This window comes from Fusarium redolens (assembly GCF_020744475.1).
Source record: "Fusarium redolens strain MPI-CAGE-AT-0023 chromosome Unknown BKA55scaffold_2, whole genome shotgun sequence".
Taxonomy (NCBI): domain Eukaryota; kingdom Fungi; phylum Ascomycota; class Sordariomycetes; order Hypocreales; family Nectriaceae; genus Fusarium; species Fusarium redolens.
This window is the reverse complement of record NW_025763665.1, coordinates 3,305,712-3,329,195: the sequence shown is the minus strand read 5'-3', so window position 1 is coordinate 3,329,195 and position 23,484 is coordinate 3,305,712. Positions and strand designations below refer to the sequence as shown.

At 47.8% G+C, this 23,484-nt stretch overlaps 8 protein-coding genes across 8 annotated transcripts; 5 read left to right on the top strand and 3 right to left on the bottom strand.

Moving 5' to 3' along the window:
• Positions 1-541: 541 nt before the first annotated feature.
• Positions 542-1,891, top strand: BKA55DRAFT_590020 (uncharacterized protein; the record flags this gene model as incomplete). The annotated part of the gene is made up of 1 exon (XM_046195030.1): positions 542-1,891. One exon carries the CDS (start codon positions 542-544, stop codon positions 1,889-1,891), a length of 1,350 nt encoding a protein of 449 aa, XP_046055494.1.
• A 460-nt stretch (positions 1,892-2,351) lies between these two features.
• Positions 2,352-3,236, top strand: BKA55DRAFT_733886 (uncharacterized protein; the record flags this gene model as incomplete). The annotated part of the gene is made up of 3 exons (XM_046201238.1): positions 2,352-2,526; positions 2,573-2,879; positions 3,041-3,236. Exons 1-3 carry the CDS (start codon positions 2,490-2,492, stop codon positions 3,234-3,236), a joined length of 540 nt encoding a protein of 179 aa, XP_046055493.1. The 5' UTR covers positions 2,352-2,489.
• Positions 3,237-3,958: 722 nt separating this feature from the next.
• BKA55DRAFT_684950 (XFP N-terminal domain-containing protein) lies at positions 3,959-6,654 on the bottom strand (the record flags this gene model as incomplete). The annotated part of the gene is made up of 7 exons (XM_046198723.1): positions 3,959-3,993; positions 4,041-4,968; positions 5,061-5,841; positions 5,885-6,037; positions 6,086-6,323; positions 6,370-6,444; positions 6,492-6,654. The coding sequence occupies 7 exons, from the start codon at positions 6,652-6,654 to the stop codon at positions 3,959-3,961; spliced, it is 2,373 nt and encodes a 790-aa protein (XP_046055492.1).
• Positions 6,655-7,187: 533 nt separating this feature from the next.
• Positions 7,188-10,173, top strand: BKA55DRAFT_556376 (catalase). The gene is made up of 3 exons (XM_046191691.1): positions 7,188-7,857; positions 7,931-8,171; positions 8,344-10,173. The coding sequence occupies exons 1-3, from the start codon at positions 7,639-7,641 to the stop codon at positions 10,098-10,100; spliced, it is 2,217 nt and encodes a 738-aa protein (XP_046055491.1). The 5' UTR covers positions 7,188-7,638; the 3' UTR covers positions 10,101-10,173.
• Positions 10,174-10,375: 202 nt separating this feature from the next.
• On the bottom strand, positions 10,376-11,714 carry BKA55DRAFT_556374 (fido domain-containing protein). Its single transcript, XM_046191690.1, has one exon. The coding sequence runs from the start codon at positions 11,642-11,644 to the stop codon at positions 10,499-10,501; it is 1,146 nt and encodes a 381-aa protein (XP_046055490.1). The 5' UTR covers positions 11,645-11,714; the 3' UTR covers positions 10,376-10,498.
• Positions 11,715-13,524: 1,810 nt separating this feature from the next.
• BKA55DRAFT_499871 (uncharacterized protein) lies at positions 13,525-15,033 on the top strand (the record flags this gene model as incomplete). Its single annotated transcript, XM_046186692.1, has 4 exons — positions 13,525-13,573; positions 13,658-13,772; positions 13,817-14,024; positions 14,071-15,033. 4 exons carry the CDS (start codon positions 13,525-13,527, stop codon positions 15,031-15,033), a joined length of 1,335 nt encoding a protein of 444 aa, XP_046055489.1.
• A 648-nt stretch (positions 15,034-15,681) lies between these two features.
• Positions 15,682-18,114, top strand: BKA55DRAFT_188489 (thiamine pyrophosphate enzyme, N-terminal TPP binding domain-containing protein). The gene is made up of 4 exons (XM_046185066.1): positions 15,682-15,841; positions 15,973-16,387; positions 16,436-17,768; positions 17,816-18,114. The coding sequence occupies exons 2-4, from the start codon at positions 15,986-15,988 to the stop codon at positions 18,073-18,075; spliced, it is 1,995 nt and encodes a 664-aa protein (XP_046055488.1). The 5' UTR covers positions 15,682-15,841; positions 15,973-15,985; the 3' UTR covers positions 18,076-18,114.
• A 1,130-nt stretch (positions 18,115-19,244) lies between these two features.
• Positions 19,245-20,837, bottom strand: BKA55DRAFT_188315 (uncharacterized protein). Its single transcript, XM_046185065.1, has 5 exons — positions 20,021-20,837; positions 19,853-19,961; positions 19,745-19,799; positions 19,458-19,690; positions 19,245-19,402 (listed from the first exon to the last, which is right to left on the bottom strand). The coding sequence occupies exons 1-5, from the start codon at positions 20,564-20,566 to the stop codon at positions 19,299-19,301; spliced, it is 1,047 nt and encodes a 348-aa protein (XP_046055487.1). The 5' UTR covers positions 20,567-20,837; the 3' UTR covers positions 19,245-19,298.
• Between the last annotated feature and the right edge of the window lie 2,647 nt (positions 20,838-23,484).

The window sequence follows — 23,484 nt, the reverse complement described above, 5'->3', positions numbered from 1 at the left end:
GACCGAGCTAAGGTATTAGCTCAGGCACGTCAACTGAAATAGATGCAGTGTTTCCAGGCTAGTAGACTCCTGCATAGGATACAGGGGATTAACCAAGGCATTGGTGAGGCTGTATTGGTCCTCGCAAGTTTCCTCAAGTTTGAATTGCGGAGTGGCGGTTGCTAGTTTCAGTCTGTGACTTCACAGTCACAGCTTGGTTGACGCAAAGATCTTGCGTGGCCAGATGCATTCGTGCGGCAAGCTATTCAGGGGCAATATCCTGTCGTGGGCCAAGTTTCCACTCGAGGCTCGGAGTATCGTGTAAGAAAGTTCCGGTTACTGAGGCCTGACGCCGCACGGTATAGCCGTTGAATTGAGAACGGAAAGGGAAAAGTTCTCGATTGATCGGTCGCATTGTGAAGCCAGAAATGTAGATGGATCGCTCGATACGAGCCGATAGTCGTTCATTGATGATACATATGCTTACGTCGAGCCCCAATGACTTTTCTGAATCTTTGTTCACTTCACCCCATTCACTCGTTGATTGTCGATCGTTACCACCATGGCTCAAATTCTTGCCGAGAGCCTTCTTGTTCAGGGGCTTCCTTTTGTTAGTCATGAACCAGAAACCAAGTCGTGGAACGTTTCCAGTCGAGAATACTACGACATCACTCCTCCAAGTGAGATTTCAGAGGCAGCAGATGTCTTCAACGTGGTGTCCAAGCCCATTGATGCAGCTACTGAACCGCTTGTTGCTGTCATTGGGGTCGGCTATGTTGGCGAGCATCTAGTCGATGTTTTCTCAAAGAACCACGACGTACTTGGATACGATGTATCAGAAGCTCGAACTCAACAGTTGGCCCAGAAGCAACATGTCGGCAGTCGTGCCAGGTTCACATGCAAGCCTTCAGATCTCGCTGAAGTCACCCATTTTCTCATCTCAGTGCCGACTCTTCTGGTTGATCACAAAACCATCGATTCATCATACCTCCGGAGTGCTCTATCTGTTGTCAAGCTCTACGGTCGTCAGGGCGCTGCCGTCGTCGTGGAGAGTTCGGTGGCAGTGGGAATGACTCGCGCTCTTCTTGGCCCTCTCGCAAAAGAGCGTGGGTTCTTCGCGGGCATGTCTCCTGAACGCGTTGATCCTGGTCGCACCGAGCCATCAGCTCACTCCATCCCCAAGATCGTGTCTGGACTCGACGATATTGTCCCCGGTTCGCTTGATGCTATCATGAGACTCTACTCGAAGAGTTTCGATCACGTTGTGCCAGTGTCGAAGCCAGAAGTCGCCGAGATGATGAAGCTGTATGAGAACTGTCAGCGTATGGTCTGCATCGCCTACGCCAACGAGATGGCCGATGCTTGTGGCGCCCATGACATCGATCCGTATGAAGTTTGCCGCGCGGCTGCCACTAAACCATTTGGCTACCTCCCGTTCTCGCCAGGCCTTGGCGTCGGTGGCCATTGCATTCCCGTCAATCCATGGTATTTGCTCTCCAACAGTAAATTTCCTCTTCTACGGGCAGCATCTGAGAAGATGCGCGATCGTCCTTCCGAGATCGCACAACGGGCTGTGACGCGTCTCTACAGCGTTGACAGGAACGGCCTGCGACCACGCGTTCTTGTGGTTGGCATTGGCTTCAAGCGTGGGCAGTCACATCTTGCCAATTCCCCTGGTCTCGAACTTGCAAGGCGTTTGGTCGAAACAAGCAAGGTCGATGTTGCTTGGGCTGATCCTCTCGTGTCGCAAAACGCGGTTCCTCAGATTCCACGACTTGATGAGGGTGAATGGACTGTCGAGGCTCTAGAACGAGATTTTGACATGATTATTGTCGCTTTTCGTCAAAAAGGTCTCGATTTTGATGTGTTGGAACATGTTCAGGGAGTTGTTGTGGAACGTTGGTGTCCTTGAAAGGAGAAAACATGACCCTGCTCATTCCGGGCGGAGAGCTATTCAAAAGGAAACAAGCAACGTATACGACCCGCACAAACTGCTTGCTCTTCCTTCGTTATTGTTTCTCTAAATGGAAGGCATTTCCTATGTACCTACTTTTACCTCTGATAACCTTGGTTACGCAGGGTTCGGTCAATACGCAATAATATATTTCATATTCTGTAGGGTATCCTATCAAATTGCCCATGTTCCGCGCCGATTGTCACAAACTATCATGACTAGGAATATACCACGAGCGCTAAATCTTTGACTAAAATATGCTAAATAGATACCTTAACAGTGTAGGCTATTATTGTCATGCTGAGGCGCCACGATTAGCTCCTTCTGGAGACGAGAATGCCTGCTCGATCTCCCATCGTCAGTTGCTCCTTGCCTAGCACTTGACACATCCAGCAAGTGGAGGAAGGTACTTTTGTGTCATCCATCTTGAAGATAACCCAGCCTATTTGGACGATCTTCTTCTTCATAATCTTCACCATAATCACCACCATTCTTCTTTCATCACCATAAGCACAGTTCTACTTAATTAAACCATATACCCATCCTCGTGTCAACCATGAGTACTTCAGTTCCTATGCCAACAGCTCGCCAAGGTGCGTATCTGTTTTCGGGAGAAATCTGGGAGCTAACAGCAGTCAGCGGCGTTGCATGATCGGTTCAATCACTACCTCAGTCTCGAAAAAGATGGTCCTCCTCTCAAAGCATTGACCGCGGCCAAAGAGCTGGTCGAGGAGGAAGGTCTGAATCCTTACCATGCGGCGCACTTGCACATGAAACTGGCTGGAATCCCCGAAGTGGGAGTCTACCATGCCTCGGAGGCCGTCAAAATTTATACCAAGCTGAAGGAAAGCGATCCAAGCATCACAGACATGTGGCGCAGGGCATCGGAAGTCTTGCAAGAAAGAGAAAACGCTGAGAAGGACTGGAAGCAGTCTCAGAATGCTAGGTAAGAGATATATTGCCTCTGGATTTCTAACCACTATGACCTGTCGATTGAGGTAATTCGTACGGATGTCGCCTCGCCTCCCTCAATTGCAATATTTCTTCGCCAAGTCTAGTTGCTACTTGATGTGCCATTAAGTAAATGCCACTGACGGTTTGTTATAGGCTAAGGACAAACGGCGGAACGGAAAACGAGGAGGCGATTCGACGACAACGTTATAATGAATACTTTTCCAAGCTCGAACAGGAGCCACAGTCAAGCTCTGGCGGAATGGACATAGACGAACGGAATCCCTTGTTTCACTACCCGGCTAAAAAGGAGAGGACTGGCGATTTGGGTGGTGACGAGGAGGAAGAGTAGTCGAACAATTTGTATGAGGAGGAAAAGTCGTATTTGGTAATGCGGTGAGTTATATCTCATGTTAGGACTTGTTGTATTAGGTAAGGTATACTTAACCTTGGCTGTCACGGGTTATGGGAGAGACAGAACTTGAAAGAGTATGGCATAAACAAAGGTGAAGACCGCACCCAAATCCAATTTTGTTGTGCACATTGAACAAGAGGTTCCATGACTCAAAGTGCCTATTGAGAAGCCTGATAATGAGATAAGGCTTATGATGCAATGGAAAGATATTGCTTCAATGATGTCTTAGCAACTGCGTTTTCGTCGTGCCCATGTTATCTCCGGCCGAGATCCAGAATTGCCTGAATCGTGCTTGAGGCGTCAATTTGAGCCTTTTGATTGGTTAAGCTTTGGAGTCTAGACCACGTTGACCCTGGCTCGCATCCTTGTCAATGCCAGCAACGACGACGAGTCAAAAGTTGGGGACATGAGTTCAACTTCTTCGAGACGATATTCTGCCGCCATGTAAAGACTCAAATGACGAATGGAAATTGTCAATATATTGTTCGCTTGTTGTTCATAACGCATTTCTCTCAAGCACTAGCCATGTGCTCTTGGGCTGCAGTAATCACGAAATATCGGGCAAAATTTGGATCATGCAAATATCGTGGTCTCATTCGCTCATCTTTTCAAAGTACTCCTGGACATTTTAATTACCCCATTAAATACTCTTTAAACCTCTAGAACTTGGGCATATCATACAAGTCCTCAGGATCTGTCATTTGTTAGTGCTGGAACTTTAGTATGTGGGAATTTACTTACCTTTGCCCTCGTCCTGGATATACTTCTTCACCTCAGCAACTCTGCCGTCAATCTTCTTGAGTGTTTCGTCAAGCTTGGCCTTGATCTTATCGTTTGACTCAGCAGCACCCTTGAGCGCGCGCTTAGCAACGTCGAATCGGCTGACCCAGTTGAGAAGCATCATGTCGAATGGCGTGGTAGTGCTACCCTCCTCCTTGTATCCCTCAACAGTCATGCGGTGTAGGCCAGGACGTCCAAAGAGAAGACCTTGAAGCTCGGCAGCATATCCATGGTAGTTGAAACACACTGCCTTGTCTTCCGTGAACATATCAAGGAAGTCAGCGCGGCTGAGTGCGTGAGGGTGACGGGATTCGGCAGCCAACACCATGAGGTCGGTCACGTTGACGACTCGGACTCGAAGCTCAGGGATCCAGGCGCGAAGGATCTCAGCAGCCTTGACAACCTCAAAGGTAACTTCCACACCAATACCAGCGATCACAACATCGGGTTCCTTGCCTTTGTCAATTGAGGCAAACTCCCAGATGCTTGCGCCCTTTCGGCAATGCTCAGCTGCCTCCTCAGGAGACAAGAAGACACCAGTGGGCTGCTTTGAACCAATCATGAGGTTGACGTAATTCTTGGATTTCAGGCAGTGGTGGATGGTGCTAAGGAAGCAGTTGGCATCAGGAGGGAGATAAACGCGTGCCGCCTCAGCCTTCAGGTTGAGAACAGAGCCGATGAAGGATGGGTTCTGGTGAGAGAAGCCGTTGTGTTCTTGACGAGCCCAAGTACTAGTCTCGATATAGTTAATTGAGCTGAGATCGCCTCGCCAGTTGGTCTCGCGCGCGATCTTGTTGAACTTGGAGTACTGCACCATCATGGTATGAATGATGCCAAGGAAAGACTCGTAACTGGGGAAGAGAGCAGTTCGGCCGGTGAGTGTGTATCCCTAGTAAGTATTAGCGAGAATCGCTGACTCGAACAGTAAATACTTGCCTGCATCCATCCTTGGCAGCAATGCTCTGAGAGGATCTCAATGACTCTGCCGCCCTGGGCGCGAGAGAACTCATCCCATTGGAAGTTTCGGCCTGTGTTCTCGAAGACTGCACTGAGCTTGTTGCTCTCCAGTTCATCAGGAGAAAAGATACGGAAACTCTTGGGGTTCTCCTTGATGACCTGGTTCAGGAAATCGCCAGTCTGCTTCATGCAGCTGTTTTGGGAAGCTTTCTCTACTGCAAAAGTTTTCCAATCCGGAACCTTCAATTGCTGGTAAGGATCATATGTCTGCTTGAGTTGTCCAAGTCGCTTCTCATCTTTCTGGGGGATGATTTCTAAGATACTATCGGCAGGCTTTCCATCCTTGAGCAAGTGAGCTGTATCGTATGTCTTGAGCCAGTCTTGGAGGATCTTGAGGTGTTCCTCGTCCTTGCCGGCGTTGGGAACAGGGATCTGGTGAGAGTGGAAAGAGCCTTCAATGAATTCTCCATCAACCTTCTTGGGACCTGTCCAACCCTTGGGGGTTCGAAGAACAATCATGGGCCAGCGTGGCTTGACAATGGGCTTTCCATCTCGAGCTGCCTTTTGGATCTTCTTGATCTCACTGACGGCCCACTCCAAAGCACCCGAGAGCTCGCTGTCGATCTCTTCAAGAGTCTCCACGATGGTTGGCTGGTATCCATAGCCAGCGAACAAACTGGACAGCTCCTTGTTGTCCATGCATCCATAGATGGTTCTCTCACTGATCTTGAAGCCATTCACGTGGAGAATAGGAATGACGGCTCCAGATTCAGCGGGGTCAATGTACTTGATGGAGTGCCAAGCACTGAACAGTTAGCGACGTACCGAGTGAGTCGCGAATGACTTACCCTGCAGTGGGACCACTTTCGGCCTCACCATCTCCAACAAGACAAGTGACAATTAAGTCTGGGTTATCCATGATGGCGCCAAAGGAAACAGCCAGGGAGTAGCCTAGCTCACCACCCTCGTGGATGGAACCCGGAGTTTCGGAGTTGATGTGACTGAACTAGTTAGCTTGGTCTTATCTTAACGACCGACACATGTCTCACCTAGGGAAGCCTCCAGGAACTGAGAATCCGGTAATAAGGTTGCGCAAGCCGTCCTTGCTAACGCCATACTTCTGAGGAAAGAATCGCTCGAGAGATCCCTCCAACCATAGTGAGGCCAGAGCAGCAGGAGCACCATGGCCGGGTCCGATAACAAAGATCATTTCCAGATCATGATTGCGGATGAGGAGGTTGAGATGCGACCAGACTAGGATAATGCCCGGACATGTTCCCCAGTGGCCTTTGAAGCATTAGCTATGCCCCAAAGTAAGCGGTGTTTTACATACCCAACAAACGTGGCTTAATATCTTGTGCCTTCAAGTCTCTCTCAAGTAAAACGTTGTCTTTGAGGAAGATCATGGCTGTCTTGGCGTTAGCCACGTGCGCCGCACTAATTGACCTCACTTACACCCTGCAATGTAGCATGCCGCATGTTGGAAATCATTGAGCGATTGCGCAATCTTCTTGTCCAACTGCTTCTTTGGCGCCTTGAGTGCCAATTCCAGAGCTGCATCTGGAAGATGGCTATCCAATGGAGCCGGGTTCGGGCGATCGATCACTTCACCTGGCATCTTGCGTTTGATATTAAATCTGGAGTTGATGGTAAGCTAAACGGAGATTCACAGAACCGAGAAAGGGAAGAGAAATGTCGGTCACATAAGGCACACGAGATTAAAATCGGTTGAAGAATCGGCAGTTTTTTACTACATTGATTTCTTTCAAACTGTTTGATAGTGACGCGGTTTCAAGCAGGGAATGATGCTATATCGATGACGTAAATTGACGTCGCTTTGACAACTGCCCCACGTAAGAACTTGGATGTTTGTGAAGCAACATATCAGTGACGGATATGTCGGATATTGAAAGAAGATAAAAGTTGAAACAATTATAAACTTTAAATTACAAAATGAGGCATCTTGCTTGTATACACGGAAATATTGAAAATCGATCCGGCTATTTGGGATTGTCTTGCTTGTTGATAGTGTGCTGAAGATTAATATAACTGGTCTTCTCGAAGATCTGTAGAAAAACAACAATCCCTGCTAAATCCAGAATTGTACTGGTCATCGAGCCTCAAGATTCCACATCAATTCTCCATTACAAACCAACCTCGGCCATTTGTTGAGTTGTTTCAACGGCAGGCCAGGCAAGTGCGAGACAGATACGGAAAGTGGGGGACACAAAAACCGGACCTTTCTTTCCTGGTGTAACAGTAAAACCACCTCCTTCCCAAACACAGATCGCGATCGCATGAGAAATCGCATTCCATATTTCCTCGTTGGAAATTCTGAGCTTCTCATAGGTCAATCACGTTTGCTCCTGACGAAACATGACGACTTTTCTCAACAAGTCGTCCCATCGTACCTGCCAGTTTCCCCAGCTCGCGGGGAAAGATGAATCGACAAACGTGTGTATGACGTAAAGCCAACGTGCTCTGAGATTGAAGAAGTTTGGATCTGACACATTACAAAAGAGCTAAAATTCCTGAATCCTTCGAAAACAATCTTCAGTGAATTATTCTTTGTTTGCTCCAAGGATAACGACCACGATTCGACATGACCGAGCAAGTTACTGGAGCTATCAAACACGCAGTCATGGGACACGGAAACGACAAGATCGATCAGCTCAAGGCCAACATTGTTGAGCCGAGCGAGAGCACCAGAATCACTTCCGACTATGGCGTGAAGCAGAACAGTACCGATAACTGGCTCCGTGTCAACAGTGACGACCAGACGGGGGCCAGTCTTCTCGAGGACGCTTTCGGACGTGAGAAGGTATGTCACTCCATATACAGATCGTTCAGATTTTGTGCAACTTGGAATATTTGGATACTAATGGTGTATCAAGATTCATCGCTTTGACCACGAGCGTATTCCTGAGCGCGTTGTCCACGCTCGCGGCGCTGGCGCACATGGCACGTTCAAGCTTTTCGAATCCGCAGAAGATGTTACGAAGGCCGGCATATTTACCGACACCTCAAGAGAGACTCCTGTTTTTGTTCGATTCTCAACTGTTTTGGGAAGCCGCGGCTCCGCTGATACCGTTCGCGATGTCCGTGGGTTTGCGGTAAAATTCTACACACAAGAAGGTTTGTGAATACCCTCAACACCAAATCCCATGCATCTTCTGCGCAACAGAACATCCTTTTCTCCTTTTCTTTTGCGTGTTGTCTTGAAGGTCTGCGCGCACAACAACACCACAACACTATGAAACAGTATCACCAGATGATTTTAAATAACCCAAAAGCTAACAATGAGCATGCAATTTTGATATTGTCGGGAACAACATCCCTGTTTTCTTCATTCAAGATGCGATGAAGTTTCCAGATATGGTCCACGCCGGCAAGCCAGAACCGCACAACGAGGTCCCACAGGCGCAATCTGCACACAACAACTTCTGGGATTTCGTTTGGGGACACTCAGAGGCCACTCACATGTATATGTGGGCGATGTCTGACCGTACAATTCCTCGATCCTATCGCATGATGCAAGGTTTCGGCGTCAACACCTACACTCTTATCAACGACAAGGGCGAGCGCCGATTTGTCAAGTTTCACTTTACTCCTGAGCTGGGAGTTCACTCTCTGGTTTGGGATGAAGCTCTTAAGCTTGCTGGCCAGGATCCCGACTTCCACCGCAAGGACCTTCAGGAGGCCATCGAAAACGGCGCCTATCCCAAGTGGAAGTTTGGTATCCAGGTGTTGGAGGAGTCTCAAGAGCATGACTTCGACTTCGACATCCTCGACGCTACGAAGGTCTGGCCAGAAGACCTGATCCCTGTCCGCTACATTGGCGAACTAGAGCTTAACCGAGTTGTCGATGAGTACTTTACAGAGACCGAGCAGGTCGCTTTCTGCACCAGCCATCTTGTTCCTGGCATCGGGCCATCAGACGATCCTCTTCTTCAGGGTCGAAACTTCTCTTACCAGGATACTCAACTAAGTCGACTGGGCATTAACTGGGAGGAGCTGCCTATCAATAAGCCCGTTTGCCCAGTTATGAACTTCAACCGCGATGGTGCCATGCGGCACACTATTTCCAAGGGCAAAGTCAACTACTGGCCTAACCGATACGGTCATCAGCCCGCTGCGACTGTCCAGGAGGGCGCCTACGTTGACTACCAGCAAAAGATTGCCGGTATCAAGCAGCGTGCTCTTAGCAAAAAGTTCAAGGACCACTTCTCCCAGGCTCAGCTCTTCTACAATTCTCTTTCCGAGATCGAGAAGGCTCACGTCCAGGCCGCCTTCTCCTTCGAGTTAGACCACTGTGACGAAGCTATCGTCTACGAGCGCCTGACTGAACGTTTGGGTGTAGTCGATGGAGAGCTTGCCAACACTATTGCAGACATGGTCGGCGGCAAGAAGCCCATTGATGCCAAGCCCAACCCCGGAAAGAAGGCCAAGAACCTGAGCCAGCTTGACTTCCTCCCCAAGACTCCCACCATCAAGTCTCGACGTATCGCAATCATCATCGCTGACGGTTACGACCCCATTGCGTTCAACGCTCTCTACGGCGCAATCAAGGCCCAGAGCGCCCTCCCCTTCGTCATCGGACCCCGACGCTCCGCCATCTTCTCCGCCAATGAGGACTCCTCCTCGTCCAAGGGCATCGTTCCCGACCATCACCTCGAAGGCCAGCGAAGCACCATGTTCGACGCCATCTTTGTTCCTGGCGGTGAGAAGTCTATTCAGACTCTTTCCAAGAATGGCCGAGCTCTTCACTACATCCGCGAGGCTTTCGGTCACTTGAAGACGATTGGTGGTACTGGTGAGGCCGTTGACCTGATCAACAAGGCAATCCAGCTTCCTGAGGTCTCACTCTCTGAGACAGACGGCAGCGGCGTTGTTGACAGCTATGGTGTGGTGACTCTGAAGAATGCTTCACCTGACAGCCTTAAGGAGATCGTCACCGTGGCTTCCGATGCCAAGGGCTTCCTGGAGAAGTTCGTGTACAACATCAGCCAGCACCGTAACTGGCAGCGAGAGCTGGATGGATTGAGCACCATGGTGGCATACTAATGATTTATTGAAAGATACCAATTTATGTAATGAACCAATTTGAATCTTCAACCAATACATTAATCACATAAACTCCTACTTCTTTTTGACTGGAAGAAATAAATGTACGTGACTATAGAGTGAGCCCTGGCGTTCCTTATGACACCTAATCCATGCCCGGTGTCCTTTTTACCTGGACAGTGAACATACTAAGTTTATGTGAATTTAAGCTTGCATGGCATATATTACGATAAGTTTATGATGAATTTTGTTAAATTCTGATGAGTTATGATGAGTTATGATGAGTTGTGATGAGTTGTGATGAGACAAGATGGGCTTGTGCCTCCCATGCCATGTCTCATGTCAGCTCATCTTGTAAATTAAAACTTGTCGTAATTCTAGCTCACTGTTTTGGCTATCTAAGCTGACCTCTTTCCATGAAGTTTCTTCTTCAACTTCTGGATAGCTCGCGCCCCCTTCTTCAATACAAAAGTGGCATACTCCCCATGTCCTTCCATATCCCTTGAGGCTCGCTTCTTGATGTCCATGTACTCAACCCGGTCCTCCTCCCTCTCACCAATGGGGACGACAATGCCAGCATAGCGGAAAAGAATTGCGTTCAGGATCATGCGGCACATGCGTCCATTGCCGTCTCGGAAAGGATGGATCTCAACAAATCTGAGCGAATACTTGGAAGAAAGAGAGAATGGGTCCAGCGAGTTTTGAGCTTCCCCCTCTTCAATATCTTTCTTCATGTTGGCGCACATCTCTCTCATCTTGTCTGGGACAAACTTTGGCGTCACGAACATTGTGTTTCCAGCGCCCACGGCGACATTGCGATACTTTCCAGCGTACTCCTCGTAGTGGACTTCGGGATATTCTGGGTCGATGATCGAAACTCCTTTGCAGAGGATTGCGTGCGTTTCTTTGATGAGATCCTCTGTCATGTCCTCTTCAAGGACAACAAAATGATGAATGATGTGCTGGAATGCTCGCATATGCTGAACGATCTCTCGGCGTCCGCGAAGGACGTACTGGCGAGGTCGGCCTTTCAGTGTCTTGTCGTGGTTGTACAGCTCTAGAAGCTTTGATTCGTAGTCCGGGTCACGCTCGTCGATCTCAGGGACAGGCTCTCCTCGCAGAATCTTGCGACAAAGATGGAGGGTAACGTCAAAACCTAGACCAGCACCCTCAATCCTGTTGCTACCAAAGATTGCGTGGATGATGGACTCATGAATCTCCTTGATGAGGATCTCTTGTTGCTCTGGCGTGCGCTCAACACCTCTCATGGAGCCCAGGTATCGAGTTGCTTTCTCAAAAAGGACTTTCGGGTCTTGATCGGCAGCGTAGGTGCGATAGCTACTGTCGGCGCGGATAGTCATAGGGACCTGGGTAGAAGGTTGTCGCATGGTAGGCCAGTTCTGGCGAACGGAGCGTTGAAGGTCTGAAAGCATCTTGGTACGCTTGACAGGGCTCGAAGGGGGCTTCTTAGAGGCAGAAGAATCATGATTAAAGAGATTACCGATAGGCTTTCGCTTGTGAGTTGGGCTGGAAGGGAACTCCATTGTGATAGGATGATGTGGTAGTGTTTAACAGATAGAATTTGACGGCGAAAAACAAGAGGTCTAATTGAAGAATGATGAAAAGAAGAAGAAAAAGAATCAAGTGAAGGAGGACCAAAGGGGGGTATTTATACCCAGGAGAGGGAGGGCAGGAATCACTGACCCAGGACCGTGAATAAACAGAAATAGTGAGCTAGATGTGTTATTTGCAGTTGAGACCTGTGGCTGAGAGCTTATAATCACCACACAGAACTTAGTGAATAAACAGACCTCGAGGTCGTGACTCCTCTCTTCACGTTCACAGGTTGATGCCTACATTAAGGCTGAGGCGAACATTATGATCACGGGTATGATTCACTGAATATGATGAAGCTCTTTCAAGGTGAAACTTAAGAAGAATTGCAGAAGGAATACTTTAGGCAGCTAGATATCAAGGTCATGGTTCTAAAGGCTTACTGAGCTTATACAGGTTGGAATAAACAATAAAGCTTGATAACTTAAAGACAAGGTTAACTAATTGGGATGGCCAAACGGTGAAGGTTCCAACCATACAATGTATGTGATAAAGCTTCAGGCATGCAAACATGGCAGTCGGCTGTGAAATTAAAGCAATGTCAAGGTTTTGCGCACAAAGATAAAAGAAGGAGAGTGGATGTTAAAGCACCCTCTGATAGAGCTATTGGAGATTATGAGTCATGTTATCATCAATAAAGTTTATTAATGTATGTTCATGAGTAAAATTTGATGTAGGAGCCCATGGGAAGCTTTGGTGGACGTGTTCTGCTCATATTGATGAGCTTACATGAGGTTAATGAAAACTTAACTCAAAGTTAATAAAATTAACAAATTAACTAATACTGAATTCTTTGTCAAGTTTATATTTGCCTTTTTGTTAAGGAAAATTGACCATACCTGGTCGAGGAAAGTTTATACTGGATGAAATCTTCAGCAATTTGATGAACTTGGACTGGATAAACCTAAAGTTTATAAAGAGCGTAGATGAGAATTTCTGTAGTAGACCCTAAGACTATGATAATTCTTGGAATGCGCCCAGCCACTAGATGAACCAAGTTTTCTATCTAAGTGGTTGCTTTTCGCCTTATGATCAGCACTGACCTTCAGCCAGTCTTCAACACAATGCAAGTGGTGTACTAAATTTCCAGAAGTCATTCAAGTACGATGTGACCCTTGATACGATGCTCTTGGCGGTATTTTGCATATCGATACTTGGTCTGTGTCCTGCAAGGGTCGGCACTGGATTGGAGATAGAGGCGGAAGTATTCGGATACTGTGCTATATTACGATCGCTTTGCTTCCTTCAAATATCGCTTTCTAGGCAGAAAGATATGTGATTAGTTATCTAAGTTTGTTCAGGGGAGTTGAATAAGTTTGTGGCCAAGATATGTGTACAAGTGTATTTACTCCATCACCTTCGGCGACTTCCTCCTCATAGAGCAGTGTAGTTCCCAAACTGCTCAATGAGATCATCTCAAAGGATAATCCTGCAAAATTAAATGGCTTGAAATGCGACAGCTTGTATATTTCGTCAGCGTACAGACATCGCCAAAGTCGGCGCACACCATCGGGTTGTGGCTCATCTCGGGTCGCGACTGCCGGCAACATCAAAACTGTTTGCTTCCAATTTGCGTCTTGTACAACTCTTATAAGACGGAAGGAACATCAGCCTCGGGAGCGATCTCCGAGATGGGCCAATAGAGTATCAGCGGCATCCCGCGTGCGACCTTCTTCAAGATCTTCATCCTAGAACCGTTTAACATCTTAGCACCATCTTTATCGCTACATATAATATGCCGTTTTCTTCCCCTGCGAAGAATTTCTCACGTTTCAGAGGCATCCTTCTTTCTACCAATCTTCTATTCACCATGGGCAACGGTCAAAGCATCTCCATCCGCGACTGTCTGGATGCTGTCTGTGCAAACCGCAGCTCCTGCGTCACGTACCCGAGTGATCCGCTCTTCGCTTAGTGGGCGAAGCCGTTCAATCTCGAGTTCCCAGTGATTCCAGCCGCTGTCATTCGTCCCCAGAATGTCATCGAAGTCTCCGAGACAGTCAAGTGTGCCAAACAGAGTGGTCTCAAAGTGCAGGCAAAGTCCGGAGGCCACTCCTACGGGTAAGCTCCCGTCAAATATCTTCAAATCACAGCTGACTAGGTAGCAACTACGGCCTGGGTGGAAATAATGGTGCCGTGTCGATCGACCTAGTCAACCTCAAGGACTTCGAGATGGACAATGAAATTTGGTACGCATCGTTTGGAGCAGGCACCAATCTTGGCGAACTAGACAAGAATCTTCACACATTCGGAAGGCGAGCCATCGCCCATGGAACTTGTCCAAGTGTTGGTACAGGGGGCCACTTGACAGTAGTAAGTCTCCCTAGGCACATATCTGGCTACTGTTAACAATACCAAGGGCGGCCTTGGACCTATATCTCGAATGTGGGGAAATGCTCTGGATCACGTCGTCGAAATGGAGGTCGTGACAGCAGACGGCACGATTTATCTAGCCAGTCAAAACAGAACACCCGATCTCTTCTGGGCGATGCGCGGTGCAGGGGCAAGCTTTGGTATCGTAACGAGGTTTGTGGTCAAGACTCACCCAGAGCCCGGCAATATTGTTCAATACAGCTACAGCCTTACTCTTGGCTCACAAACTGAGACGGCCGATTTATACAAGGAATGGCAGGCATTAGTTGGGGATCCAACTATGGATCGACGATTCGCCAGTCTTTTCGTCGTTCAGCCCCTTGGAGCCCTCATCACAGGAACTTTCTTCGGTTCAGAGGCTGAATATCAGGCATCGGGGATCCCTGCTCGCCTTCCTGGTGCCAGCAAGGGTGCAGTGTGGCTTACAAACTGGATGGGTCATTTGCTTCATGAGGCTGAAGCCGCTGGTTGCACCTTGGCCAGCATTCCGACCGCGTTCTATTCCAAGTCCTTGTCGATCAACGAACAAGATCTGCTGAATGACACGGCCATCACGGATTTGTTTCAATACCTCGAAGATTCTCACAGCCAATCGACACCATTCACGATCATTTTCAACACCGAAGGCGGCGCCATGATGGATACGCCCGTCAATGCAACGGCATACCCACACCGGGACAGTGTCATTATGTATCAATCCTACGGCATCGGAGTTGGCAAAGTATCGGCAGCGACACGGAAGCTCTTGGACGGGATTCACCACCGGATCCAACGGTCGGGTCCGGGCGCACGCTCCACTTATGCCGGGTACGTCGATGCGTGGCTCGACCGAAAAGCGGCGCAGGAGCTCTACTGGGCGGACAATCTTCCACGGCTTCAGGACATAAAGAAGAGGTGGGATCCGGACCAGGTGTTCAGAAATCCGCAGAGCGTTGAGCCGGCTGACTAGAGCGGAATTGTCTTCAAGATTAAGGAACTGTCACGGGGCGACTTGTCCAACGAATGAGGAATGAGATTGTGAGGCACCGGCTCCGAGCCTCCGAGCCTCCGATGGATGCCGTAGAGGGGCCGATAGAGGTCGGGTATTGGTTACCAGATTGGTTTATTGTACGACAGACTGACAGATAGGATAGGTGAATTGATTGCTTCACCGATGTTTCCACTTCTTGTAGTCTAGAGTTGTTCGATCACGTTGGAGTTCTTGTTAATGAGATTGACCCGCTTCAGCTTTCTAGTGCATCATTTCCCCGCGTATCTAGATCTTCTGGCGTAAACTAGTGGGGAGCTTCACCTCAAAATCTGGGGTAACATCCCATTCAACACAAATACAATTAGTTCCCAACTGTCCATCAAAGTCGTGAGTGGTCCAGCTTTCTCTACTGCATAGAGCAGAAGCCCAACCCTTATCTATAATCTTTATCATGTCAAAGTCCCCTATACCAACATGTCATTCCTTCCCTGATAAAAACCCTTGTCAAAAACGCCCTATTTCCACAGTTATCCCTCTAGCTTCCCCCCTCCCTAACCCCGCATTATCTTGTCACCGTAACACACCTGCCGCGTGAGCACAACGGATACGGCCAGACACGGCATTTGTGTAGACCCGCTTGGACACAACAAAGGGCGTTACGATACTTTGACAACAAAACCCGGGCTGTTTCTGTTTTGTGTTTGTTACAACTACAAGTTTCTTACAGCAACCATTTCGTATACAGCCTCATATCTGATTGGCGCTGATCATTAACTGGGATACTGAAGTAAGTATGGAGATAGTGAGTGAGGTCGGTGTTTGTTTATGCTTTGGGGGTGGCACTTACACCGCCAACATGCATGATTGAGCCTCATCATCACTTCGTGCATACACATTCAGATGCTAACCTGACCAAAGAACACAATTCATCATGGTTTTGCTTCAACGCTCCAGATTAGCCGCTCAAAGCCTCTCAAAATGTCGTCAAGCACAGCTTCAATCCTCAGTGAGGAGATACAATACTGCAGTGATCTCATCACTTTCTCAAAGAGATGGAAAAAGCCCCTCTCTGTCTCTATCTGCCAGCCACTCAAAAGCATCAACAGCTCTTCACACACCTTCACCCACAGCAGTTATGACTCGTCCTTACTCAACAGCAAGTGAGGATATGTATACCGCATCTTTTGCTTTCTTCGAGGCTATCTGGGATGCTGGTATCACCCATTGTTTTGTGAACTTGGGTACTGATCATCCAAGTATCATCGAGGCTATGGTCAAGGGACAACGGGAGAAGAAGGGCAAATTCCCCAAGATCATCACATGTCCCAATGAGGTACGCCTAAATTCATTGAACTTTCCTAGGTAAAGCTGACAGATTCAGATGGTGGCCATGTCAATGGCTGATGGCTATGCCCGACTAACAGGCAAGCCTCAATGTGTGATTGTCCACGTCGATGTTGGTACTCAAGGCCTCGGAGCAGCTGTCCACAACGCTTCCACGGGACGAGCCCCCGTGTTAGTATTCGCCGGTCTATCACCTTTCACACAAGAAGGCGAACACCGCGGAAGTCGCACAGAGTACATCCACTGGATCCAAGATGTACCAGACCAAAAACAGATCATTTCTCAGTACTGCCGATACACGGGCGAGATCAAGACAGGAGCTAACGTCAAGCAAATGGTTAACCGTGCTCTGCAATTCGCTACATCAGATCCTCAAGGTCCTGTGTATCTTTGCAGTGCACGAGAGATTCTCGAGGCTGATCTGAAGCCTTATTCTCTGAAGCAGGAACATTGGGAGTCGGTTGAGCTTGGTGGTCTTCCTACAAGTGCTGTTGATAAGATCGCTGAGGCTTTGGCTGGTGCAAAGGCTCCCTTGTTGGTAACTGGGTATAGTGGACGAAACCACAAGGTACCGGCTGCGCTTGTCGAATTGGCGGATAAGGTTAAGGGATTGAGAGTCTTGGACACCGGCGGCTGTGATATGTGCTTCCCTGCTGACCATCCTGCCTGGATCGGATTGAAGTTTGGTGTTGACGACGCTGTTGAGTCTGCTGATACTATTGTCGTCCTGGACTGCGACGTACCTTGGGTCCAGACACGCTGCAAGCCTCGCGAGGATGCAAAGATCTTCCACATCGATGTTGATCCCCTGAAGCAGCAGATGCCAACTCACTACATCCAAGCAGATGCACGCTACAAGGCCGATGGTCTGACAGCCGTCCAACAAATCACCGAAGCTCTTAACAAGAAAGAATTCGCCAGCAAACTCGAGGTTAACGCCGCGGAGACAGAGAAGCAGCGTGCTGAAGTCCATGAGAACAAATTAGCTACCATCGCTAAGGCCGCTGAGCCTCTCGCAGACGATACTTTCGGCACTGGCCATCTTAGCAAGAAGCTCCGTGATCTTTGCCCCGAAGATACAATCTGGGCTATTGAAGCTGTTACCAACACTGGTTTCGTGCACGACAACATCCAGCCCACGATTCCTGGATCTTGGATTAACTGTGGAGGCGGTGGTCTTGGCTGGTCTGGTGGCGGTGCTCTGGGTATCAAGCTTGCGACAGATGCTGAGAACGGTGGCACAAACAAGGGCAAGTTTGTTGTGCAGATTGTGGGAGATGGAACATATCTCTTCACAGTACCTGGTAGTGTGTACTGGATCTCAAGACGATACAAGATCCCCGTTTTGACTATTGTCCTCAACAACAAGGGTAAGCCATCTCACCTATCAGAATACCAATATACTAACTAGACACAGGATGGAACGCTCCTCGCAGATCTCTACTCTTGGTTCACCCCGACGGCCTCGGTTCAAAGGCCACAAACGAAGAGATCAACATTTCCTTCGACCCAGTACCAGACTACGCTGGTATCGCTAAGGCTGCTGCAGGTGGAGATATTCACGCTGCTAGAGTTGACAAGGCTTCGGATCTGGAGAGTGTGTTGAAGGAGGCTATTGCTAAGGTGCAGGCTGGACAAACTGCGGTGGTTGACTGCAAGGTTGCGTCGGATTGCTAAAGACTTATGAATAACGAGAAGATAATGTGGAGGGTTTGTTCTGGACTTAGATCTAGGGGCTGGAATGCCGGGATTTGTTTAGACTGGTAGCATTGATAGGTGCATTAAGAGCATTGTTTCTATGACCGGGCTGATGAATAGTTCTTTTTCTTCCAGTGATCTCCTTTTGTTCTTAGTCGAGGGGATGTGATGTCTTATGAGAGCCTGATCCCTCTCGCGAATGATGACTGTGTTCCCTGCCAATCGATCAGCATAGCTTCTGCAAGATTGCTATGGCTGGACATACTCCTTTTGCAAAGTATGAACATCTACCTGGCACTTCCCTTTCTTGACGTGTTCTAAAGGCCTCTCTTCAGGATCTATAACGAGTATTACGATTCTCCTATGGATTCAGGCAGATCTCCCGAATCGTTCCTCGAAGAAGTGTTGCAGAAGTGGGTGGCCAGCACAATAATTATCGACGTGGAGTGTTTCCAGTGGAGGTACACATGCAACAATTATTGAATGAGGTTGAAAAATGCTGTGGATGGATTCACATCAGGCTTGAATAACTTCCTCGTCTACAACGATATGTTGTCAGTGGCGTACTCCTGTTGCCGTATTATGCAGAGCTGGAGAATTATCTGACCGTTGAATGTCAGGCATGCGACTATAGTGAGGGATCATCCGGACTGAACATGAGGCTCTGTTGGTGTTGTAAACGTCGTCTATTGCCGAGCCTGATTCTGATGTGACAATCTCCTATTATTTTGGATGCCCCGGAAAATATCTGTATTCCTCCCTAGAAGTGTAAATTGCCATTAGTCAAAGTCGCTTCACTATTTCTCCCTCCGGATATAGGCAAAGTATATTTTCCCGCCCTCCTTATGAACCTTTCTGAATAGGAGGTCTTAGCAAGAATCATGGGCCCAGAAAACGAGAATCGGTCCAACAAGGCACCCGGTATAGCCAGCCTGACCAGCGCACTCAGCCCTGGAAGGCTTTCTTGCCCAAACAGATGTTTGAAAAGGAAGAAGTCGAAGATCTTGATGCTGGAAGCATGGGGAAAGATGGCCTCGTCAGACTCAAGGTCGAAGCTGACTCCAAGTCACTCGGTGGTTGAAGTTTGTTGTTAGGATATGAACGGGCTGAGAAACTTAGGCCTCTAAGATTGTGGTTGAATATATTCTTGCTACATCGAGACACTTACTGAATACACCCACTCATCTCATTTCCTCGTTTCACTATTCTTTATTATTGAAAACAAGAGTACGAACTTCAATGCTCTCTCGGGGAGGCGCTTCAGGATCCGCTAGATAATCCATGAAAGAGCCAAGTGGTGGGCATGCTGGGATATCGTCAGCTTCACTTCGCTTTTCGATTATGTCAATCACATATCCTACCTAGCTCATCTTCACTCAGTGAATCCCATTTCACTAACAGAACTGGCCGGTCTCGCGTCTGTTTTGGCCACCAGTACCACTTCCGATTCAGATTGTAGTGCAAATATGTTCCTTCACCTACGTAGCTGGGCAGGATCTTGTCGCACGCTTGGATGTCGTTTGCAGACACAGATCGTCTGTCGCAAAGCGCCAAGGGTGCATCTTGTATGCGCTCCACGATGGGACGCCAAATGCTATAGGAGTCAATCAGGCATGTTTCTTGGAGTTAGGTATCATGCAGTACCTACTTGATGATTCGTAGGTACCTCCTGGCGACTAACAATCCTCCTTTTGCAGACTCATCTGTGAATGCCAGTCAATTCATGGCTTCTTTGACATGAATATTGGCGAATGACCTTGATGAACCACTCTTGCTGGTGGAATGAAGTTATACCTGTTATCTTCCGGATTGTCATTGACGGCATCACCGGCTTGCGTCTGTATTGCGGTATTGTTTTTGCGCAACTGTACGAAGAAAACTGTTCAACGGCTATTCACAACCTCATTCACTTCGGGAACCATACTCGCCAATCAAAGCATATAGCCTTCTCAGCTTGAGTGTGTTGCTTGACCAGCTCGATAGTCTCGTTCAAATATGGTAAAATGGCTTCGCGTCCACAAGCTTCTATCCCGGAGCCAGTGATGGCAAGCTGCGAGGTGTCGTGTTGAATGAACTCAAACCCGCCAGTACCAAGAGTGAATTCGTCACTGCGATCTCTTACATCTTCTTTCGGTGTTTCGTGCTGTTCAACGAAGACACAGTTTGTTCGGGGAATTGGGTCGTCTGTTGGCATCCATACTTCATAGGGCTTTTCATGGTCGTACAGGTCTTCTTGGGAGAGGAATGGCAGGGATGCTGAGCGATTCATGTCGTCTTCTTCTTGTATGGTCAAATGATTAGTTCCCATCTCGCTTCGTTTGCTAAAGTCCAGGGAGGGAATCGCAGCAATCTTTCTTTCAAAATTATTCTGGACAAGGCTTGCAGGGCACATTCGCAGCCTGATTTCGATAGAGAAACGTATAGTGCTGCAATCAACAGCGGTGGCAGGCCATACAACTTGATTTACCATTAACCCCCCCTCGAGCCCTGAAGAGGTATCTCCCTGGTGTTCCGTGAATTGTCAGCGGCTTTGCATGCCTGTGTTGGGCCAATTGGTGGCGGATGCGACATGGCTATACCACACTGATTTGCGAAGTGTCAGAGCCTGCCTACAGGCAAGGCAACCTTGAGAAGCAACGTACATTGCTCCGGCCTCCGGAAAGATGGTTTTGCATTAAAGAGTAGGTGTCATCAATACAAGGCGCGGTAGGCTCGAAGGGGAAGTACTTGCACCATACCTCGACCATCTTCCAACTTGTGTCAAGAGCATGGTGAACAATGTGGCTTCCAAGCACGAATACAGCAAGTCAACATGGGAGAAAGCGCTAAAGATTTGCAAACAGAGTCTCAATGGCGACGACTACGACCACATTCAACAGCTCCAAAGCTACGATGCCATGGTCCAAAGCCTAGAAACACTTCAAAAGCAGAACAACAGACGCGATCTTCCATCGTCTCAAGCATTGACTTGGCAGAAAAGAAAATTGAAGACGCACTGTGAGTTCCTTGCCTTATGCTCAAGCGGTTTTCAGCTAACTATTGTAGCCAACGACTACGCAAAATACTCGAGATGTGCGAAGTTGCAGAACTAACACCAGGAACCCAGGGGCAAATTACACGGACGTCATGGAAGCTTGGTAATTTGTTGCTTGATCTTGATCCAGACAGTGATGGAGGAAAGACTTCGAGAGCGAGGGCTGAAGACATAAGGAAACAAATGCAGGGAAACCGGTACAAGGATCTGCCAGCTGAAAACCGCAGTTACGACATGCCCTTAGTTCATTACTTCCGATAAGGCATGAACATGATCAAATGGTTAGAAGAGAAACAGGAGCCATGAGGCAGTCCTTGATAACCCGTGAGCTCTTATCTTTGGGACGCCCAGGTCTTCGATACACACCATACATGCCATTTGAATCAAAACTCACAAACAATGTCCCTTCATAAGTCCACTGATCGCCAGGGTAATGCCAACGATGAGACGCATTGTGCACCAAATAGTAGACTTTGCCAACATATTCACTTCCCACGCGGTCAACGGCAACAATGTCTGTTTCGGGATTCGATTATCCTCAACCGGCCCTCGAATGAGTCGCCAAAGGCTATTCCTGAAGCCAGCAGACAACACGATGTATTTGTTCCACGTACTTGACAATTCTGAACCGATGATCATGTTTTGGGTACATTTCCCATAGTTTCTTTGGTAAATGTTTCTTGATCTGACGCCAACCACCATCTAGAGTTTGATCTTGAGCGCTATTAGTTCGGTCATCAACCCCTTCTATTTTATGAGAGTAATGCATCAATGTGAGGTATCCTGGCGGGTTCATCTGGAGCAAGGGAACTGCCACACGGCTCTATGTTTCTTGAGGTTTGTTGCCCTCCTTTTCTGAACTTTTTAAAGATAGTATCAGTCGAATTGTTCATGAATTTCAAGCAGGTTTCGATCTAGTATACCCGATAGTCATAACATTGGCAGTATTCAGCTCCAAATATGCCCTTCACCACCAATATCGCCTCTGTTTGAAGACTTGTAAAGGCGGCATCACTAGTCAAACTTGCAATCGGGTCGATTTGAGTAAGTGGAACGAATTGAAGCATATGTTTCTCGATTTTAAACTGAGATGTGTATCCACGAATGTTCTTCACTGTGACATTTTGTTCGTCGTGAGCGGTGTTTGTACGAAGATGCTCCTATCAGGAACCAAGGGTAATGAGCAATAATATGGTTTCTCATGTTGGTATCGTGGATCTTGACGCAAATATGCCAAAGTACCTGTGGCAGAGCTGTTTATTCCATCAAGTCCTGGCCAAGAGCACAAGGCTGCCTTTGACATCGAGATGGGGTAAAATGAGAGTGTAGGGTATGTGTAATGGCATGCATCTCTTATATTTAACGTGTACTAGAGCCTTATGATGTGAACATCTTACGATTGGATATGGATATATGTAGAAAGTCTGTTAAATGGTCTTGTCAATGCTATTGCTCAATTCTGTTCTCTTTATAAGGGTTCCGTTACATGCAAACAAGGCATGCAAGGACGGTTCTTGTTGCGTTTTCTTTGGCCAAAATAGGTAAGTGATTCGTAGGCTCGCCACCAAAACTGTTCAGACTGATACCCATTATTCGTCGTTGATTATGTGATTTGAAAGAGAAAAGAGAAATCGTGGCAATGGCGCGTAACTGAAACGAATATATGTGAATGGTGTTTTCTGATATTTCTCCTCATGCAGATGGGTCAGCAGGTTTAGCCTAGATCCGGGGTGGCCGTGTTTAGACGTCGGGGAAAACATCAGACGACGCCAAAATGGTGCCTTGGCAGGGAAGATCACCATCTCTTGCGGCTCTTTTCCTCTGCTGGTCATGCAGTAGTTTAACCAAAGACCCTTTGGTCTAGATCCTCAGCGAGTGGATTGTATATCCGCATGCGTAAACATACCCCGTATTTACTGTAATGTTGCCAGGATAACACGATAAATATGCTGCTTTCATATCCGGAGTCTACCGTGGAATAACACCATTCATTTATTCATCCATCACGGAGGCTAAATCTGAGTAAATGTCCTGGCCTGGACCTAATTTGATAAAATTGGGACCGTTGCATTCCACTTTCAGGACTAGAAGGCAATTAGTTTTCGATACTAGGGAAAAGAAGAGCGAAAAATATGGGAATTGATCACGATAGGCATTTGCTGATCAGTCAAATCTCATCTTATTTCTCCCCCGCACCACGTGCTCGTGACATGAAAAAAGAAGCTCGGGAGGAAGGTGCGGCTAGTTGCTGCTGGCAGGTGCAGGCGGGTGCAAGTGCGGGCAAGTCCCTTCTTGGATTGGGCAGCCGCCGACAGATACATACATACATACAATACCAGTCGAGCCACTCATTC

Coding starts and splice junctions, on each gene's coding strand:
- BKA55DRAFT_188315 (XM_046185065.1), bottom strand. CDS start 20,566: ATGGTAAATCAAGTTGTATGGCCTGCCACCGCTGTTGATTGCAGCACT. Junction 19,691..19,744: donor AGGTACCTACGAATCATCAA/GTAGGTACTGCA, acceptor TGACTCCTATAG/CATTTGGCGTCCCATCGTGG. Junction 19,403..19,457: donor ACTGAGTGAAGATGAGCTAG/GTAGGATATGTG, acceptor ACGATATCCCAG/CATGCCCACCACTTGGCTCT.
- BKA55DRAFT_556374 (XM_046191690.1), bottom strand. CDS start 11,644: ATGGAGTTCCCTTCCAGCCCAACTCACAAGCGAAAGCCTATCGGTAAT.
- BKA55DRAFT_188489 (XM_046185066.1), top strand. CDS start 15,986: ATGGTTTTGCTTCAACGCTCCAGATTAGCCGCTCAAAGCCTCTCAAAA. Junction 16,388..16,435: donor TCATCACATGTCCCAATGAG/GTACGCCTAAAT, acceptor TGACAGATTCAG/ATGGTGGCCATGTCAATGGC. Junction 17,769..17,815: donor TATTGTCCTCAACAACAAGG/GTAAGCCATCTC, acceptor AACTAGACACAG/GATGGAACGCTCCTCGCAGA.
- BKA55DRAFT_556376 (XM_046191691.1), top strand. CDS start 7,639: ATGACCGAGCAAGTTACTGGAGCTATCAAACACGCAGTCATGGGACAC. Junction 7,858..7,930: donor ACGCTTTCGGACGTGAGAAG/GTATGTCACTCC, acceptor TGGTGTATCAAG/ATTCATCGCTTTGACCACGA. Junction 8,172..8,343: donor AAAATTCTACACACAAGAAG/GTTTGTGAATAC, acceptor AACAATGAGCAT/GCAATTTTGATATTGTCGGG.